At 40.8% G+C, this 21,188-nt stretch overlaps 1 protein-coding gene across 6 annotated transcripts in view; it reads left to right on the top strand.

The window, feature by feature from the left end:
- The window catches only part of adgrb2 (adhesion G protein-coupled receptor B2), a 118,289-nt gene that overhangs the window by 71,498 nt on the left and 25,603 nt on the right, over nucleotides 1–21,188 (top strand). For all 6 annotated transcript variants that reach the window (XM_041233842.1, XM_041233846.1, XM_041233847.1 and 3 more), the window contains 5 exons: nucleotides 64–210; nucleotides 1,956–2,031; nucleotides 4,693–4,795; nucleotides 7,256–7,299; nucleotides 20,223–20,349. In XM_041233842.1, the coding sequence (XP_041089776.1) occupies nucleotides 64–210; nucleotides 1,956–2,031; nucleotides 4,693–4,795; nucleotides 7,256–7,299; nucleotides 20,223–20,349 (497 nt within the window). The remainder of the gene's footprint in view (nucleotides 1–63; nucleotides 211–1,955; nucleotides 2,032–4,692; nucleotides 4,796–7,255; nucleotides 7,300–20,222; nucleotides 20,350–21,188) is intronic.

Raw genomic sequence — 21,188 nt, 5'->3', positions numbered from 1 at the left:
GTGGTGTGTGTAGTTTTGCTGTGCAGTTTAATGCGAGGACTCAGAGCGGCTCTCTGCCCACAGTGATCAGCATCCAGCGCGAGCCAGTGACGGCCGTCTCCAGCGACATCCACTTCCCAACGAAGGGCAGAAGAGGGATGAAGGACTGGGCTAGGAGCTCGGAAGACAAGCTCTTCATCCCCAAGGAGGTCTTCACCCTGGCATCATCAGGTGGGCAGGGCAGCTGTCGCAACCCTTTTCTGTGCCATGCTTCCTGAACAGCTCCACCTGTGTATGCAATTCTGTGTATTGCATTCGGAACACATTCTTTTATACATTTGTTTTTGTGAATCATTTGTCATTTCAAGGTTGATTCTTGAAGCAAATGTATTCATTTCTCAAATCATTCAAGCTTAATTTTATTCTGCAGTTGAACTTACATGGCATGGCCTTGGGATATCAAAAATTAACTGCCTGGCATTCATTTTGAATTTTTTTTAATATTTAGAAAAATAAGAAATAAATTCAGAATGACTTTGGGTAACGGCACCTACAAAAATTGCATTGATTGAATCAAAAGAGATGCTCTGACCTTGTTTAGCTGTATTATAACTGTTAGGATTATTTCTGTGTTTTTTGTGTGCAAGCTTTTGCAATCCCTTTACATTTGAACAGGAGTGGAGGGGACGAGAATAGAGAGATCTTGCAATCTGTTTCACGTGGCAGTCTTCAGGTCTGGTTTCTGTTGGGATCGAACAGCATTAGAATAAAAAAAAAGAACCTGGCGACATCAGAATGGGAATCAATCCAATTTGAACGCACAGCCCTCTGCTTGTCAGCCCCACTCCATTTCCAAAAAACAAAGAGAAAAAAACTAGGAGAGAAAGAAATGTGCTCTCGTCTTCTGCAGAGCTTAATTACAATTTGAAGTCAAACTGAGGTTTTGTGTTTTCAGGAGTCTGGAAGCAGCATTGATTTTTTTTTTCCAGTTTGGTTATACAGACATGTTTGACAGAGGCACTGACAGCAGAGCTCTGTGGACAAGGGGAGTGAAAGCAGGCTCTGTAATCCAAGTGGTTTGTGTTCAGCTCTGACTGTGTGCACACACCCATTCATTCAGTGGTGTTTGCAGGCCCATTTGTCCTACACAAGGGGTCCTGATTCTGTGCCTTGCGTTGAGAGATGAATTCGATCTCGAGAGTCAGCTGTTTTCATTTCTTTCCTTTGTAATGTTTGATGATCATAAAAAGGGTACACTAGCTATGGATCCAGTGCACCACCCCATAATAATCTAACCCAAAGGGCGCCATGGCGACAGCGAGATGGCTCCGGTGGCAAATATTTACCAGCGAGCCTCTCCCAGTCTGTAGCCTGCAAGCTTAAATATTGACGACCGATGAAAAGAAATTCTCAGCAAACATTCCCCAATGCCCTGTCGTCTCTGAGATTTAGAAAAAACTCAAAGCATTGCCTGTGAATCCTGTCTGCTCAGCAAACAGCCTGCCGCACAGACCTCAAAGAGACCGACAGCCGCTGCTCCTCAGCAAGCAGAGCAAAGCAAGCCTTCTTCGCTCTTTGAAATGAAAAGTGCCCTCTCTCGCCCAGGCGGTTAAAAATTCATGTGCTTTTTATTATTTTATTTTGAGTGCTTGTGTGTTTGTTTCATTTTCTTATTCCAAGAGTCACAGGCTGCTTTTTAGAACTATATTCAGAAAGTAGTTCAAATTATATATATATAATCTGTCTGTATGTCTGATAGCCTGTCTGGTCATCTGTCTGCTGCACACAGTATGCCCTTGTGGTCTGTCTGTCTGTCTCCATCTGCCTACTTCTCTTCACACCATCTGTCTGCCTGTCTATCTGCCTGTTTTTCCACGAGTGAAAAAAAGCAGCTTACCAAGTGAATTTGATTAAAGGGGTCAGTCCAGTGTGCAGAGGGCAGTAACGCACATCTTTTTTTTGGTTGCTCCTTTTAGAATCGGATGACGCCTCGTACTTCGTAATAGGAGCCATCCTGTATCGAACACTGGGGCTGATCCTGCCGGCGCCCAAGTAAGCAACAGCGGGGAGAGTCTGCCTTGTGTCAGCCTGAGACATTTTACTGTGGTTTCACCAAGGGAGGGGGATACGGGCACCGAGATTGGAGCTACAGGGGGCAGGAGGGAACAGAATGAACCACTAATGATACAGCGCAGCTCTGCCAGCACTTTAGTTTAGGGACCCGTTATAAGTGATTATATATGAATCATGTAATATAATCTTTTGTAACATTATAAGCTGTAGCACAACAGAATTTCAGTTATAGATTATAGCGAGGCATCATCTGTTACTGTTAATAGCATACGTAAACTTGAATAATCACTTGCAAAGGATCCCTCAACTAAAGTGTAACTGAATCTTTTAACATTTTTCTTTAACATTTTATGCTTTCATTGAAAACAAGAGCACAGATGAGCCTTAAAAGGTACTTGAATAAAATCACATGCGATCATCTTCCTGGGAGCCTGAGTAGAGCATTAGAGACGACTCAGTCATTTCTGGCCCATTAGGATGCTGAGGCTTCTGCTTCTGGGGAAGCAGGTATCCAGCTGTGTGGAGGACGGAGAGCCAAAAGAAATGTCTTTTTTAATGAATTCAGGTATCATTCTCAGAGCCCTTAATGTTATGTGATCAATGCTGTGAGATTTAAATACTTCTAAATGAGTCGTATCTTTTAATCAGTCAGCTGGCAAACGAGACCCTTAAAAAGACTGAAATGTACAGTAGTGTTTCTCTAAAGGTGCAGCCTGTGCTACTTAATAAGAGGCACATGTGTGGGATCATAAAAATAAAGTAACAACAGTGCAACAGCATTGTTTATTTGTTTTACCTCCTGTTCAGTCTAGCTAGTGCAAGCAGTGAGGCAGTCACAGTTCTGCTTGGAACAGAAGTTTGGGAGTTGATCCACAGTTTTATAGCTTTACCTATTGGGGACTCTCGCTGTCTTCATCACAATGCTGTTCAACTAAGACAGACTCACAAGACTGGCGTACAAGTATTACCCCAGGAGGGGGTCATTTAGTTTCAACATCACCATTCGAAATTAAGAAAGAAATATTAGTGTATGAACATTCATAAGGTATTCTGTTTATATAACAGCAGTAGAAGTGTATGGAAAAGAAAGTATCATTTGGAACGTTGCAGTCTGCCCCCGCACATTTCAGTTGTTGGATTTTAATTAAGATAGATTCTAAAATGAGATCAGATAAAGAAAAAAAAGAAAAAAAAACCCCACACAGGATAGGATACAAAAAGAGCTAGATCTCTTAACGTTGGTTATACAGTACAATGAACCAACCATGTTAGTAATTATTGCTGTACGACACAGCATCTTAAAAAAACGCCTTTGGACACTCATTGAAGGGTTAAAAAATTCGAAGATTGGAATACCTTCAAATCCAGAGGGGGAAAAAAATAATAGAGCAGAAAAAAAATCGAAAACGTGGAGTATGTTGGAAAGAGTAAAAGAAAAGCCTGGTTGAATGTCTCCTTGTTTCTGTTCTGCTCCAGTTGCTGTGTATTGCCGAGTTCAGCCACTGTGCAGTGTGCCGTGTTTAGTCATGGCACCCGCTGTCACTGCTTTGAACAGTCAGCCACTCCACCGCAGGGCTGAGTTGTTGTTCAGTTTTCACGGACCCCCCCTGCTCTTCCCTGTTGGCTGCAGTGTATTAGACTGCTACCCAGAGCAACGACGGGTGTGTGGAAGAGGAGAGGCCGTGTTAATCAGAGGCAGACTGGTGGCTTGCTGTCCTTCTAAAATGTTATAAAAAAAAAAACAATGATTAACTCCATGGGCCATGTAGTTTTCAGGAAACAAAACATGCATGTGCAAGACAGGAGAACAGTCAAATGGTTTTAATGGAGTGCTGGTACTGATGGCGAGAGCTCTTCCGATTTGGCTCTCTGCTTTAGAGAACAATATATATATATAGACACACACACTCCCACCTTTAAAGCTTTAAGCCTAATTTAAACCTATATCCAGGTATCTTCGTGTACAGGGGTAGAGCATACCCAGATATCACCAACACCATCCCACCACCCATGGGTAGAATTCCTCTGTATTATCAGACCAGTGGGAGTGTGGACAGTGAAATACGTGGAGAACTGCAGGCTCTTCAGATGTACCTGCTCTCTCTATAAATAAATTATTTCAGCTTGTGTTTGCACTGTCATTCTGTCATCTTTCATCTCCAAAGCCCAGTATAAATTTCCAGAAGAAGAAAAAAAAAAAATGAGAAGATGAAGTTTGTGCCCTACTTAAAAATCAAATCAAAACGCAAGATTAATGGCGCGGTTCATCCGAAGTGAAAGGAGTGGATGGGACGCTGTATTGATAGCTCCTGTTCGGTAGGCTCTGACAGCAGTGTCATCAGCTCTGCGGGATGGATTCACCCAGACTGACTGTTAATCAGATTGCTAGCGGCACCTCGGAGCCCCACAAGGGGGGTGCAGCTCCATTCATAGCAAGGGCATTCAGTACCGCAGCCTCTGTCTGCTTGTGACTTACTCAGGCTTGGGGGTAGGGGGTTAGAGATGCCGGTCATTCAGTCACTGTTGACTCTGACAGACTAACAAATTATGGCATTTAGGTGGGGGAGCTTAATCCATCTATGGTGACATTGAGGCATTCGTATATGTCATTGGATTACATTGTTACAGTTTCTTTTTCAGGAGCCCCTTGGTCGTCAGTTCCAAGGTTCTCACGGTGACGGTCAGGCCGCTTCCCAAACCACAGGAGCCGCTGGTGGTCGTGGAGCTCTCGCCAGTTTTAAATGTAAGTCTTCATTGAGGGATCGAGGTGTTCAAACCAGTGGTTCAATCAAAGCATGTTCATGTCTCCCACTATTTTCCCTTTGACTCCACTCTGCTCACACTGTGCACTCACTTTCTTCCGGTGGTACAGGTTAGCAGGGCGCTGTCATGCTCGCCTATTACACATCAGCTTTCTGTTCTGTTCCATAAATCACTTTAGAATGTAGCATCTGCCCCTGTTCAAAGCAAGACAAGTGGAAACTGCATAGAGGTGTTAATTAGGACCAGAAAGGTAGCTTGTAGCCATGGAAACTGAGGCTGCACTGCAGAAACACGAGGGCCTAAGTGTAAGAACTCCACTCGGAGTCATGCTGTACGCTTCAGTCCTTATCAAAGCTAAACTCAAGCATTGCAACCCAAACTCCTGTCCCTACGGGGGGTGGGGGGGGTTGTATTTTTCTAAGATGTCTGAAAGTGTGAGTGTCACATATTTAGCCAATCCACCAATCCATGTTCTTCAAATGAACCTTCCCAGCTGCATTTCCCAGTTAAACTTTAATAGGATGTAATCAGCCCTCAAGTAAACTGATTCATAAATTCCTACATACAGTGTGTGTGTGTGTGTGTGTGCGTGGTTCTGACTGATTCTTGTAATGGTGCAGCTCAGCTAATGTATCCCAGCATGGCCTGACCTGGCGGTGTGCACACTGCTACCTTCCAGAAACACTGCCAGGTGCATACAGTGACTCCCAGTGACCTCACTAACCCCGTGGTTGAGGGAGAGCCCTTTTGACAGCTCCGGAGAGGCTGAGCAAAGTTAGAGTTCTCCACACAGACAGCAGGCCCAGGCTGCACTGTGCACAGGGCTGAAATAGCCTTCAGGGGCAGGGTCTGAATAAACATCCCAGTATTTAAAAAAAAACAAACAAGCAAACCCAAAACCACTAGCTATCTGGCATAGCTAGCACTAGCAAGCTAGCTAGCATAGACAGTGACAGTAGCTTTAAATGCTGTTTTCTTGGTTATTTCCCTTTGTTGGCTATCATTCAGAGTAACCCTTAGTGCCGTTACTCAGGTAGGTTAAGGCACTGTCACTTGAGCTTGGGAGCTGCTCTTCAGTTCTAGTTACATGCTATAGAAATATGTAATGAGGCCATATCAACCAAAATGCCTTTATACATGTGAGGGACAGCACCCTCTAGTGCCACCAAAGTGCCACCACGCAATGAAACATGCCACCAAGAGCAGAAGTTTGAAGCTGTGTTAGATCTCTTGTTTCCCTGCCAACTGGCATAGCCTAAGCTCTACAGCATTGCTTCCTGGGATTTCTATGGGCTGCTGCATATCTGGCTGCTTTCACTTCCTCTCCAGCTGGGGTTAGGAGCTCACCAGGATAACTCTGGTCCCCGTGGCAACTCCTTTTGTCTTCCTCCAAACCAATTTAGTTCGCACACAGCACCCTGTGGATACCCCACCAATCGAAAGGGTTTATTTACAACCACAGACGCACCTAAGCCTGGCCAGTTCTGTGGTATCCTGAATTTAAAGGGTACCCATTTACCTTTTTAACCTTAGACAATGTGATTATACCTCTACAGCCTTCAGAGAACGCGGGTTACAGGGGTAGGGACAGTATATGTAACAGAGACGAATGATGTTGAAGTGTGTCAGTACCTTTGCTAGTGTTAGACCTGCCTGTCTTCTGGGCATGCAGAGATGGAAAGAGCTTCCTGCTGTAGCACTGCATCCCAATTGCAAACGATACAAGCCCGGGTCAGTCCTCTCTCTCCTGTTAAGCCGTGTGAGCAGATGAGGGATCGCACAGCAGGTCAAAAGGAATGAATTCCAAAGAGGGACAATTGGCACCTCTGTGTTTTCTCCCCTTGCCAGGCTGGCTTCTATTTGAATAATGCAGTGAGGAGGCTGACAGCTCACAGAGAGACTGTAAAGACTGCAGAATCTCTTGCTGCAGTGTCCTTCCACTTGGCAAGGGTGACTAATGATAATATGCTGCACAGTGAACCGTAAAGCACAGATTAAGTGTCTGTTTGCAAACTTTCTATCATCAAAATGGGTTTTGGCTGTATTGTTTTCCTCTTTTTCTTCTCGTTACTAATCGTGGTGGCTCCGTAGGGATTTTTTTTTTAATGTGTACAGTGGCTGCTAGATCTTGAATTCCTCATATTTTTCATTATCTTAAATAATCAATACACTGCCATGTTCAGGTGTCCCCTGTCCCTGGTGTATATGTGTTCACCACAGTGATTTTGAGAAACCGCCCTGTTGACCATCAACAGTAATAATAAACCTTACGAGGGTGCTGCTGCGGTTCATTATTCAACCCATTTCACTACTGTTGTGGATTGGATGACTCGCATTCTTTTTCTGCTTTACTTGATCTTCTGTTGGCCAGTGCAGTTTAGAATTCGGCCACCAAACTCTCTTGATAGTTACTGATAAACACTTTCTCCTGTTCCCACAGGGCACCTCGGACCCTCGCTGCGTCATCTGGGACTACTCCAAAACGTAAGTCTTCTCCGAACCTGCTTGTAGTTCTACAGGATGTCGGGCTGTACGGCCTTCTAATGTGCTGGAAAACGCGTGGCTGGAAAACTATTAGAATGTGCATATTGGCTTGGTACACTTTATATAACGCTTTCTCTGTCTGCTTTTTTTTTAAATGTAGCAGCATTAAATAGATGGGTATTTAGGTAGAAAAACATTAAAAAAAAAAAAAAAAAAAAGAAAAACGTAAGGGAATTTTACAAGAGGAGGCCATTCGGCACATCAGTGCTTGTCCAGTTCCTAGTGATTGTGCCCAAAACAGCATCCAGACTTTTGAAGGATCCCAGTGAATACCATCACTGGGCAGCTCACCCCATACACCCACTGCTCTGTGTGTGAAGGTGTGCCTCCTGCCATCCTATACACCCACCACTCTGTGTGTGAAGGTGTGCCTCCTGCCATCCTGTACACCCACCACTCTGTGTGTGTGAAGGTGTGCCTCCTGCCATCCTATACACCCACCACTCTGTGTGTGAAGGTGTGCCTCCTGCTTTATGGAGTCCATCATTTATAATAGTGTGGGTGTTTGCTTTAGATGTTAGGATTGTAAAACATTTTGGTAAGTCCCCCTTTACCCAGCCTCATAACTCAAACCTTTCAGCCCTGGGATTAATCTAGCTGCTCTTCATTGAACCGCCCATACAGTGTTCTAGCTATTCATTGTTCGGCCAAGGTTGATTTTGTGGCTTTAGTAGTTTTGTTTTCCCTTCACAAGCAAATGGTGTAAATTGAACTCAATTTAAAGACCTTGCTAAATCTGACCCATAGAATTATAGTGTGCTCACCCAGTTGAATCGAATCCTCTCCTTAGTTTCCAGCCTGTGTCCATGCTGCAGGGAGATTGATAACGTATTGAAGCCACTGACCTCCACAGCCCCCCTCCTCATTCCTCCTTGACTCCACACCAGCACCTCTAAAATAGAAATGGAAGTATTGATTCCGAAGGGCTTGTTTTCTTTCACCTAGATTAGAATGGAGTTTCCCCAAGCCCGGTTTCTGCACAGATTTTGTATTGTGTTAGCTTCCAAGCAAAGACTACAATGGCTGATCAAGTCACAAGGTCAGCCCGAGGCTTGACATCCGTGCATCGTTCCTGCTGCACTCCATTACTGCGCCCTCCTTGTGCTTGCTTCAGAAGAAAGTGGAATCAGGTGTTTGCCTGGATTTGAAATGTGTGTGCATTACCGGGTCAGTGATCAGAAAAAGCTGGGTAAAGTGCATCAATGGGAGGCAAATCTCCAGCTGAATGAGTTTCTGTTGAACAGTATGTGAGTATATTTGTGTGTTGCATATCCATGCATAGAACAAACACGCCTTCATTTTTTACATATACTTTGCCTGTATCTTCAACTCTATCTGCTGCTCATCAAACTGGGAGGTTCTCATACTATAATATAGTTAATAGTGACCCTGCTAATTAATATTGTAATACCTCCACATACAGTTATAATCAGCACACTGATGAAGGCACTAGCATTCTACTCGGAGGTTTCACCTTATCATTTTGATAGAGTGTTTGAGTTGTGGGTTATTTCTGTCTATTAACCCCAGTAGAAAAACAAACAACTGCACCTATACAGGTAGAATACACTTTATGGACCTAGGATACAGACTGCTCCACACAACACTATTCAAAAAGAAAAGACAAGTCCAAACTATATTAGCCAGTTAGTGAAATGGATAACCCACTTGGAAATCAAGAAGTGAATAAAATGTCGATCATCCTAAAATAAAATAGAGTACAAGATCAGGGATTAGAGGACAGGTGGAATTCGTTAAATTGATGCAGACAACAAAACAAAGTTAGAGCACAAGGTGAGTGGAATAGCATTATACCTATATTTAGTGGTATGTCCATTTTCTTCTTGTTTTGGTTTATAAGTGCAGATCAGAATTGCTAATCTGGAAACACTGATCATTCAGATGGAAAGTCCAAAATCAATAAAGTTTGACTGGCAAACATGTGTTTGTGAATATGAATAATTCAGACCCACTGTAATGTATTCCAATTTTTTTTCAATGATTTTTCTGTTTTGAAAGTTGTCAAGAACATTATTTTCCCCAGCCCTTGCCAGTGCAGTAGGAGCTGTCCTATCCCCAGTGGTGCTGAACGGTACAGAATGGCACATTAGCAGTCATTATTTTCCCCAGCCCTTGCCAGTGCAGTAGGAGCTCTCCGCTCCCAAGTGGTGCTGAATTGTACAGAATGGCACATTAGCAGTCATTATTTTCCCCAGCCCTTGCCAGTGCAGTAGGAGCTGTCCTATCCCCAGTGGTGCTGAATTGTACAGAATGGCACATTAGCAGTCATTATTTTCCCCAGCCCTTGCCAGTGCAGTGGGAGCTCTCCGCTCCCAAGTGGTGCTGAATTGTACAGAGTAACACATTAGCAGTTTCAGAAATACAAAAGTTGCTGGTCTCAGTCCTTGATCCTTGTGCTAAAAAAAGTGACCAAATTAAATTACAATTGATTGCCCCCTGTTGGTTTGAATGGGTATATACTGTACAAGGGCTCCCCATTTTAAATGCATACTTCCACATGTATCCTTCCTTATAAAATGATGGTTTTCTTTCAGTACTAACTAATAGGAGTAAATGTTATTTAGGTTTAGGGTTAATGATTTATTAATGGGTAGGCATAATATACTTTATCCAAAAAAAAAAACAAACTTACATACCTTAACTTAGGGGCTGGTTTTAAAAGTTTTTTTCTCTCTCTCTCCAAAGTGCATATTACTCCTCTTCTAAATATAATGAGAGTCTGAGGTTGTAGAACAAAGCATACTGTTTACAGATGCTTTTGATGACAAAATGAGGGTACTGTTAGTGTACATCATAGTCAGTGTTATAGCAGCAGTCTTTGCCAGACTGAGATTTCAGTGTGCATGTTGCTAGACGCTTGTTGAATATGCCTGCCTCCCTGCTTGGGGCAGATGCTTTGTAAATGTGCAGCTAGTGGGAAGATGCGTAGATTGCGTGTTATATCTGTAGTGCTGATTATCTCGCTGAAAGGAAGTATTCATATTTTTTTACAGTCAGCTAACAAATTGGTTTCTGTTTTCATGTGCGCATGATTTACTTGACATCTGCACAAATTTCAGCCTGGCAAGTTTCCATTTGTTTTCTCTCTGTGTGCACTAGTGCACAGATTATATATATATATATATATATATATATATATATATATATATAAAAAAGATCCTGTTTATATATATATATTTATATTTATATATGGGTTTTATATTCATATATGCAAATATATATGGTTTTATAGTACTTTAAACCAATAAGAATCATCTCTGGACTACTCTCAAGCCCTTTGTTTGAATGTCTTTATTTCTGGCTAGGAAACACTTCCTTATCCTAAACGTGATTCTGTAAGATCCTGTTTGCAGTGGAAGTTTTATTTTTAGTGTGTATATTTAGTGGAATTTGATATTTGTGCCAAAAAGGTTAGTGGGTTTTTTATTCATACGCAAAAAATATTGCAAATATTTATGGTTTTATAGTACTTTAAACCAATAAGAATCATCTCTGGACTACTCTCAAGCCCTTTGTTTGAATGTCTTTATTTCTGGCTAGGAAACACTTCCTTATCCTAAACGTGATTCTGTAGTGGAATACCCACAGTTCAAGTAATTGTCCTCTAAAGAGCAGTATGCATTATCAGGCAGTCCCATACTGTTCACTAATATCTCTGTCCTCTAAAGAGATCATATCTGGAGTATGCATTATCAGGCAGTCCCATACTGTTCACTAATATCTCTGTCCTCTAAAGAGATCATATCTGGAGTATGCATTATCAGGCAGTCCCATACTGTTCACTAATATCTCTGTCCTCTAAAGAGATCATATCTGGAGTATGCATTATCAGGCAGTCCCATACTGTTCACTAATATCTCTGTCCTCTAAAGAGATCATATCTGCAGAGTATGCATTATCAGGCAGTCCCATACTGTTCACTAATATCTCTGTCCTCTAAAGAGATCATATCTGGAGTATGCATTATCAGGCAGTCCCATACTGTTCACTAATATCTCTGTTCTCTAAAGAGATCATATCTGGAGTATGCATTATCAGGCAGTCCCATACTGTTCACTAATATCTCTGTCCTCTAAAGAGATCATATCTGGAGTATGCATTATCAGGCAGTCCCATACTGTTCACTAATATCTCTGTCCTCTAAAGAGATCATATCTGGAGTATGCATTATCAGGCAGTCCCATACTGTTCACTAATATCTCTGTCCTCTAAAGAGATCATATCTGGAGTATGCATTATCAGGCAGTCCCATACTGTTCACTTATATCTCAGAGTGAGAAGGATTAACCTGGCCACCAGTTTAATATCACCAATGATCTGAATGTATTACATTAGGAAACGGCTTTTGAGAATGAATTAGAGTATGTCTGTTGAAAACCGTTCAGGCTTTTGATTATGGGTCAAGACTAACACATCCTGTTAAATAACACTACTGTTTGAGTATAACTTGTGTCTGTGTAAAGATTAATACTTATTCAGGCTTAAGTGTTCATTTAATTCGTTCCACTGAAGGGATTCATACATTTTATACATCTTTAATGGGATATGTGATTCAGCTTGTAAACACTGAGATTTGCCTTTTGAATCAGTGCCTTTGCTTATTTCAGACCTGTTTTCAATCAATGTTTAAAGTCATTTTTATAAAGGATACTTTCATTTTAATACTCATTGGAATGAGGTAATTGTTAAAAAAAAAAAAAAGTTACAGTGGGTTGTTGGAAGCAAAACTTTTTGTCGGCAGTGACAACCCTTATCAGTCCAGTTGGGGAAAGGATAGAGGAGCTTCTCCTTCAGCTTCAAAAAACTTTTGAGAGTTGGTGCTCTGCCAGGAACCTGCCGCCCAACAGGGGAGGAATCGAATGCTGATTTGTTAGACAGTAAAGTCCAGGGTTTTCAGGAGTGGGAGCAGGGCACTGACAAATTCACAGCTCTCTGGGCAGCCAGCCAGTGATAAAATTCATGACCTCACAATTGAATTATCTATTGTGCCAGCACCAGCTGTGGAAGCCATGCTTTTAATTAAATATCGTAGCTGTATATAAGTCCATAGGCATGCCGAATTATCTTGCAGCCAAGCAGTGTTATTTGCAGTCAGAGCTTGGAGTGTTACTGCTGTAAGAAATCAGTAGGGGGGATTGCCTTCTCTCTCATTGGATGGTATACGTGTGTAACTGTGCCATTGGGTAGAATTAATTTACCCCAGAAGTGCATTGTATCGTTACAGTGACTCTTAAAATGTACAAAACTGAACAACAGTCGTGATGAAGACCATTGATGTTTTATGCAACGTTTGCATTAAAAATAGCACACCACTTTGATATATTTTTGGTATTTTGATATTTTATAAAAAATGCTAAAAGGGTAGCACAGCTATCATTAAAATTGAATGCGAGGGTTAGTATAGCCAGGCCAGAGTTTTGGGTTAATTGCGCCAGAACAGCATGTTAAAACAGCCGTGTTCCTGTAACGTACACACAGAAGACAGGGGCTTGCTTTGATGCCTCAGATGCCGGGTGGGTCCAGTGGTTCTGTTTTGTAGTTCAGATGACTGTTTTAGATCACTGAAAGGTTAACTTTGTTTAATTTTTCAGATGTGTTAAAATCTACTAATGGAGAAGGGTATCTGTGCATATGTGCAAGGCTATTATTTTATAGAGGTTAATGAAAGTGAGATTCTAATAATAATAAAAACCTTGGTGTGGTTGATTTGAAAAATGGGAATATGCTTTTGGAAAAGAGAAATTGCTTCTCAGAGGATCGATTCAGTTTGAACATGTGCCTTATACTGGCAGAAGAGAACCAGTACCGAGCAATACCCAGTATGACCAGACAATGGGATACATCCAGCAGACAGGTTGGACTACAAACCGTGATGCAATTCCTGCTAGTCCTCTAATTTAGATCACAAGGAGCCTCACGGTATCTGCCTTATGCTTCTCATACCCGCGCATGACGATTTCTTACAAACTTGGGGGTATGGCAAAGCTTTACCACCTGTTCTGCATGATAACAGTCCTGCACCACACACCGACCCTCTCCCCCCTCCCTCTCTCTCTCTCTCCATCTTTCTTTCTCTTAGCGCAGAAGAGATAGATATGGAGTGAAACACATTTATTAAAGTAGTAAATCTGTCCGTAAGGTTTTTCTGTTCCATACTCCAAACTCACTGTCTGATTTCGATTTCTCTCTATTGAAATACACATCTATTAAACGTTCAAGTCTGCCTTGCCTGTTTCTCCAGAATGTTGGTGTTTATTTATATATTTATATAAAACCCATTATCTGAAGCCCTGACAGCTTTCTGAGAATGATTTATTAGATGGCGAACGGCGTGAATTTCCATGCACTCTTATTTTCAAATTTTAAAGCAACAACTTCATTGTTGTGAGGTCTTGGGAAAGGAAACTTTTCCATCCCAGACTCGGTAAGATTTATGGCTTCCAGTCTGCAATGGAGCTGTTTCAGGGGGGTTCCTGTCAGTTAGGTCCCAGTACTGTACCTTTTGACGATGATCAATGCATGGCGTTGATAGCACCATACTGTACAGTGCACAGCAGAGTAGATACAAGTTAATTGCATAGCCCATTCACCTAACAGTTGTATCTGTTATCACCATGAACAGATATTCCTTTTCCTAGGAAATGTGTTTCACGGCAGGTATCAGACAGATATTGATATATTTCCAGATACTGTACATAATAAAGCAACATTCAGAAGCCATCAAAAACATTTTTAAAGACCTCAATAGGTGTACTCAAAGTCCCAAAACATTATGGCAGCAGCTCACATCTTATAGTGAGATCAGCTCAGCCTCAATACATTTGGTTTAAATCTCCAAATCACCGTGAATTAAGGGAAGCAGGTAGCTGATAATGATCACAGTCGTTTCTGGTGAATGGTTAGCTGCTGCATGCTGTACCACATCCTCCTCCTGGAGTTGCTGTGACCTGCCTGCTTCGCTGTGCCGCTGAACGGCCCTGAGCTTCGGTCCTTGCAGTCTGTGACACTAACCCAGATGCAGTGGGCAGATTTTCTCAGTGCTGCCCTTCAGATTTCAAAGTGCCCCCCTGGCTTCTGCAGCTGCCTGACCTGCTGCCCTGCATTGCCAGCGCAATGGATCTGCAGAGAGAGAGAGAGAGAAGGGAGGGATACTAAAGAGTTTACAGAATATAGCTCTGCACAGCATAGTAGATTACTGCACACATGTAGGTACTGTAAGCTTCATACTGCAGTCTACTGTTTAACGCCTTCGTTTATTTCATGAGGCTTGGCCACTGGATCAAGTAAGGCACATCCCGGTAATAATGAAAAAGCTAAAGAAATAAACGAAATAGCACTGTATGTGTTTCAGTTTGTGGAGCGTCACAAAAAACACTTTAAAAGCTTCAAATGTCATTTCCATGCTGTTTTTTGCTTTCATTTATTTATTGTAAATTTTAAAAAGTGTTTTTGAATAGTTCCTGCTTGCATTAAACGCCATTAGTATAGCTCCTTCACATTCAAAAGCACTGACTGGGTGTCTCTGTAGAGTAAAACTGAACCACCGGCCAGCCTACCATGTGATTGCAGGTCCCATGTTCTCCTACCATATGCCTGGAGATCTGCTCTCCGCTGCTGTCATTTTAGCTGGGAGACAGTCATAGCTTACTTTGATTCTCTAATTGCTTCCCTTGTAGAGTATTATAGATACAGAACAGTGGCAGCATGACGCACCACCAGTCAGAGATTATTGTTTAAGCCGCTAAGTACAGGGCACGCTCACTGAGGCCACCAATGCAGTAATTATGTCCTATCAAGTTGTCAAAGCTATCCGGTGCTCGTTAGCAGTATTAGGTTGCCTATTCAGAGCAGGAGTAATCTAGTCATCTAGGGGCTTTTTATATAAAAGCACGCTTATTTAAACCTCCTGGGATCTTTTCTTTAACCACTGGACCATCATGCCAGCTCCAGATCCATGTGATTGCCATTGCTGGTAAAGATATGGGTCTGCAAATGGTTCTGCTAGCTGGGGTTAATACCTTGAGGTTACTACCCTGGGGTTTGAATGGGATCTGAATGAGTCTTTCTTTTCTGTACGGGCTGTAGCTGGAATTCCAGTAGTGTGTTGTAACTCTGAACCCTCACACAGCCCATTTCCCTTCATTGACTCAGGTCCCTGCGCAGTCTATTGCTACCCGTCTTGTTTTTCTGTTTGTCCCCCTTGGCAGTCATTGCAGCCCCCCCCCATGCTTTAATGAATGGAGACATTAAGCCTTAAGCATCTTACATCTAAAATGAGTTGAAATGGCATTATGCACAGTCCATCCCTACAGCTTTCTGCTATGATATTATCTCGAGGACTTAGGCTAGCATTATCTCTCTCTCTCTCTCTCTCTCTCTCTCTCTCTCTCTCTCTCTCTCTCTCTCTCTCTCTCTCTCTCTCTCTCTCTCTCTCGTATACAGGGTGAAAAGATTATTCTTTTAAAAATAGTTTTTCCAGTAATAATTATTTTATTAGAGAGGATGTATTATGCAGTAAAGTTGGTAGTTATGGTTGTACACATTCAATTTTACCCTTTATAATATAATGGTTTTACCATAGTGGAGCTAGTAAAAGCATATTGCATGTATGTTGTGCACCCATGATACATACTCCTGCATGACGTTAAAGCATTGCAAATTGTTAAGCATTTGAGACCCTTATTAAATGCATCACAGAAGAGTGACTCACCAGCAAGATCACCGTCCACCTTTACCACTTTTGAATCAGGTGGGTTTTAATGTACAAAGGTTAATGATATGAGCCATTTCCCTATCCACGGTACCCAGTCCAATAAATCACTTCTCCAATCTGATGACTTATGATAGTGTGTCATAGTTGGCACACAGAAGCAAAACCGTCGGCAGCACACAAGCTTTGCTGCTCACACACTGAGTGTAATTACATGTTCAGAGCATCGCGCAAAATTAGGGGTTTATATTTGCCACTGATTGGTATCTGTGTTAAATAATATATCCATGTGGTTCTGCCCTGGTGCTCCATCCCAAGTTCAGAGTTCCATGTGCTTAGCTGACTGCCCTTTAAATACACAGTAAAGAGAGATCAAGTTAAATATAATGCACACACGTGGTTTGTTTGGTTATCTTGGGCTGGTCATTTCAAAAGCCAATTCGGTACAATTCGGATGCTCGGAGCAGGATAATAATCAGAGGATTGTGCTGCTTATTATTTGAAGCAACTATTTATAAAGCTTAACAAGAAAAGTGTATCGCCTGTGACAGGATCCATGCATATTAAAAACTTGCATACGTGTACATTAAAACCTGCATATTAAAAACTTGCATACAAGCACATTAAAACCTGCATATTGAGACTTGCATACAAGCACATTAAAACCTGCATATTGAGACTTGCATACAAGCACATTAAAACCTGCATATTGAGACTTGCATACAAGCACATTAAAACCTGCATATTAAAAACTTGCATACAAGCACATTAAAACCTGCATATTAAAAACTTGCATACAAGCACATTAAAACCTGCATATTAAAAACTTGCATACAAGCACATTAAAACCTGCATATTAAAAACTTGCATACAAGCACATTAAAACCTGCATATTGAGACTTGCATACAAGCACATTAAAACCTGCATATTGAGACTTGCATACAAGCACATTAAAACCTGCATATTGAGACTTGCATTCCTTGCTACATGTCAAGCTCAGCTCAGCATGGCCCGGTTGTTCCAAGTACACAACAATCTGTCCAGTGGGAGCTATTTATTCTCTTAATGAACCATGTGAGGCACACTGCTTTATTAAAACCTTCCTTAAAGAACAGCTTCCCTTGGACTGTAATAGCGACTCCAGAGAGGCTTATAAAAAAAATCTGTCTTTCAGAATGATCCCTTGTGATCCCTGTGGAATGAATGCCTTTGGAAGCAATGTAGTTCTACTGTACTGGTGTGATAAATAATACATTATATTGACTCAGCATTAGCCATAAAGCGTGTCATGCATTTTATTTTATTTTAATTATGTATTAAGGTTTAGCTATAATCTCTGCACTGGGGTTTGTCGTATCGTGTGTTTTCTGTAGCATCTTCCGTCTAATAAAATAATAAAATATTAGTGGCGCTTGAAAAATTAAGGCAAAGAACACCCCAGAGAATAAAAAGACTGGTCGAAACCATTATACAGTAAACAATACTCTTATGTGCAAGAGGTTTAATAATGAATGCTGGATCTGTTTTGTAGCTTTGTCGTCTTCTTGCAGTGCATTGATTATGTTAAAAGAAATTCTGTGGCAGGTGTTTCCATTTTCTAGTAGAAAGGGTTCTCATAGAATTATAGATTTTTACCTGGGGGTCGTTTAAATGTATGCATTTTTATTTTATTTTTTTGTATTTCCTATAACACCATTGAGTGCTTTATCGTGTTCTGGATGAAATGAATGTATCGCCCATAGTTTAAAATGTTTTAGGACACATTTATGTTCCTTTCTGTGATTTCACCATACTTTGCAGCACATTGCTATGCTTTACTGTGTATTTGATCATTGTATTTCAGATTGTGTTATTCCTTCTGTCTCTGTTCCGCAATGCTTTCTTTATGGTACTAGTACACTGGGATTATAATAGAGGGGGAAAAAAATTGACCTACTTTTTTGTACCAGTAAAACTATCTTAACCCCAGGCAGGGTTTAGCTTGGCGTTGTGGAACTCAGAGATACAGATTTAATTAGTATAGATTCCTGAAGCTTATGGTACCATTGATCAATCTTTGACAAAAATCAAATTGACTTGATGTAGGTTTTCTTGAACTTGCGTTTAAGAGTTTGAAATTCAAATCTAATCTTCAGTTTCATTTCCGATTTTATACTTTTCAATAAATATTACCAGTAGCGTTTCCTTTGAATTTTTTTTTTTTTTTTTTTTTTTTAAGAAGTAGCTACAAATGAAATTATAATCAGTTGTGTGTTCTGATGCTCCCGTATTGAATATGTGTGCAGAGTAGATAAGTGGATATTTAAGAACTCAGATCCTCTTAGAATGCAAAAGTAGAATTAATTCAAATGACATTTCAAGCTTCTTACACTTTAAGAAAAATAGCAAACCTGCTTTTTTTTCTTGCTCTGTTAAAATCTGAGGGATTTCAGTAATGAAGATAGAAACATGCCGTCCACGTGCTCAAGGTGACATTTCTAACAGAGCTCTCTGAGTGAACGTGACTCTGTATCTCGATGAATTCTTTGGTCTGCTGTTCGAAGCTTTTTGACTTGCATTGAATGTCTGTCGGGATACATTGTGCAAATATTTAAATTCTTTCTTTCTTTCATTGTCTGTCTTTCTGTATTTTGTGGTCCACTTTGTTTATAATAATAATAATAATAATAATAATAATAATAATAATAATAATAATAATAATAATAGCAGCAGCAGCAGCAGCAGTCCCAGATGTTTCAAGCCACTGTTAAATTACCTACAATTCTGTCTCCACTGTGTAATGTATTAGTTATTCCACCTCCTTATTATTGCCTATAATAATAATAATAATAATAATAATAATAATAATAATAATAATAATAATAATAATAATAATAATAATAATAATAACACACATAACTATGTTAGGTAAACAGATTTTGTCTTTTAGTTTTTAAAGGAGTGCTATGTGGTTCTGTTTTGAAGTTGTGGGTTAACCCCTGACTGTTAATAAAACATGTGGGTGGAAGAAGAACATCTTACTGATACACCACAACCCTATTCAATCTGTCTGCTGTAGGATGTCATGTTATTAATATTGCTTACTTTAGAGTTTCTGTCTCTCTGTTTCACTTCCCCCTCTCTCTCCCTCTTTGTCTCCCCCTATCCCCGTCTGCTTCTCTTCCCCTTCCCTCTCTCCTCTCAGGGTTGAGCAGTGTAGCAGGCAGTGTAGCAGTGTTTTTCGGGGTTGTTTTTGCTGACGGTGCATGCATCCTCGCTCTAGTGGGAGGAGAGCTATGGGATTGAGAAGCTGTCCTCGGTCCCCAAAGTGATTTTTCTTCCTAGCCTGCGTCTTCCTCCCTCCAAATAACCTTTCGGCATCACCCAGCATCTCTCATTTAAACTTACTGTACCGTCCGGCTGAATTAACACTGGATAAGGGTCTAAACCATATACTTAAATCATAACCCTAATTCACTGGGGGTGGGTGGGGGGTGTGCCAGTCTTTATTTAAACACCCACTGTTTCCTGAGTTAGAGACTAGAAGGAAAACTGTTGTGTAAAACCTAAAGCTACACAGATACTTCATCTTTGGGTTCAGCAATCAATAGTTTAATTATAATAATAATAATAATAATAATAATAATAATAATAATAATAGCAGCAGTCCCAAGTCAATCCACCCAGTAGGGGAGAATAGTGTGCTAACAAGGGACAAGCCTTGATGGGCTGAATGACTTTTTTTGGTTCCCAAACTTTTCTTATGTTCTTCATGTTTCAAGCCACTGTTGAATTACCCCTCTAATAAGACTAAAACCAATGAAGGTCTTTATAGAATTATTTGACCGTATGTTTCAACTGCGTATTCTGATTCAACAATGTGTTATATTGTTTTGAAAGGTAACAGTGTTGCCATTGTTGTGACAGCAGTGCTCAGTGTCTGTTTGGTAGGCACAGCACAAAACCGCTGCAGTCCTTGGGGGGGTTAACAAGTGAAACAAGATCTAACCGCCACTGTATATAATCTGTGTGTCTGTGTGCGTCGGGTAGTTTGAATATCCCTCTCTCTTTCTCTCTTTCTGTGTGTGTGTGTGTGTGTGTGTGTGTGTGTGTGTGTGTGTGTGTGTGCGTGTGTGTTTTCCTGTTACTCAGGGAGGCTGGCACTGAAAACTGGGACACACAAGGCTGCCAAACCCTCCAATCTCCTTCCATCCACACCAAATGTCTTTGCGATCAGATCTCCACCTTCGCAGTGCTAGCTCAGCAACCTAAAGATCTGGTAAGTTTGCGTATTCAAAATCCTTTTTTTTGGCTGCAGGATCTGTTTAAACGTGTGCTCTGTCCGCAGTGGAGTGGGTAGAGTGGGTGATTTGCTGCTGCTGTTCTTGTTGAGATTGCTTAGTCTTGTTTTGTTCTTGGCGATAGTTTTATTAACATTTAATTTGCCAGGGAAGGACTGGCACTTCAGGGCTCTCCGGGGGTACATCCTTTCCCTACATGCCGGATGAGCAGTGCAATGTGTTGGGGAAAAAAGCATTAGTGGCAGCTTTGCCGTTTTTTATCTGTCAAGGACATCAAGCAAGAGAACAAAACGAATGTGCTGTCTGTTTAAATAATTAACAAAAAGTTTCTTGGATGTGTGAAGTCTGAGCATGTACTTCACTTCAGGACTTAATTTAAGATTCCAGGTCACAATGTTTTAACCTTTTGTTTCTAGATTTTACAAATCAATCCTGACACTTTCATGGCATGGGTTTCCACTGATTGATTCTCTTATCCTTGCTGTTTGTGAGTAAAAGTGTGATGTTGGTTGAGTTTGACATTGAAAATAGCCTTGTCTTTATAGATAGGTAGATGGATAGGTAGGTAGATAACATGCATAATAATGTAAAACTCTTCAAGCAAGATAAAACCAGAGAAAAAGATTGCAGTGCATTTTATTAAAATAAATCTTCAATGAAATTAAGATGTGGTACTTAGCTTTAGTTAAGCTTAGTCATGACATTAATTAATTAACACATTCACAATAAATTAAACACATAGAATTTAACATTAATCTGGGTTGCACCTGGGTTATAACACTGTGTAACAATTTTTTTTTTTTTTTTTTTTGTTCCT

The sequence above is a fragment of the Polyodon spathula genome, chromosome 32 (genome assembly GCF_017654505.1).
Source record: "Polyodon spathula isolate WHYD16114869_AA chromosome 32, ASM1765450v1, whole genome shotgun sequence".
NCBI lineage: Eukaryota > Metazoa > Chordata > Actinopteri > Acipenseriformes > Polyodontidae > Polyodon > Polyodon spathula.
The sequence above is the reverse complement of the archived record's forward strand: the minus strand, read 5'-3'. Positions and strand labels throughout refer to the sequence as shown.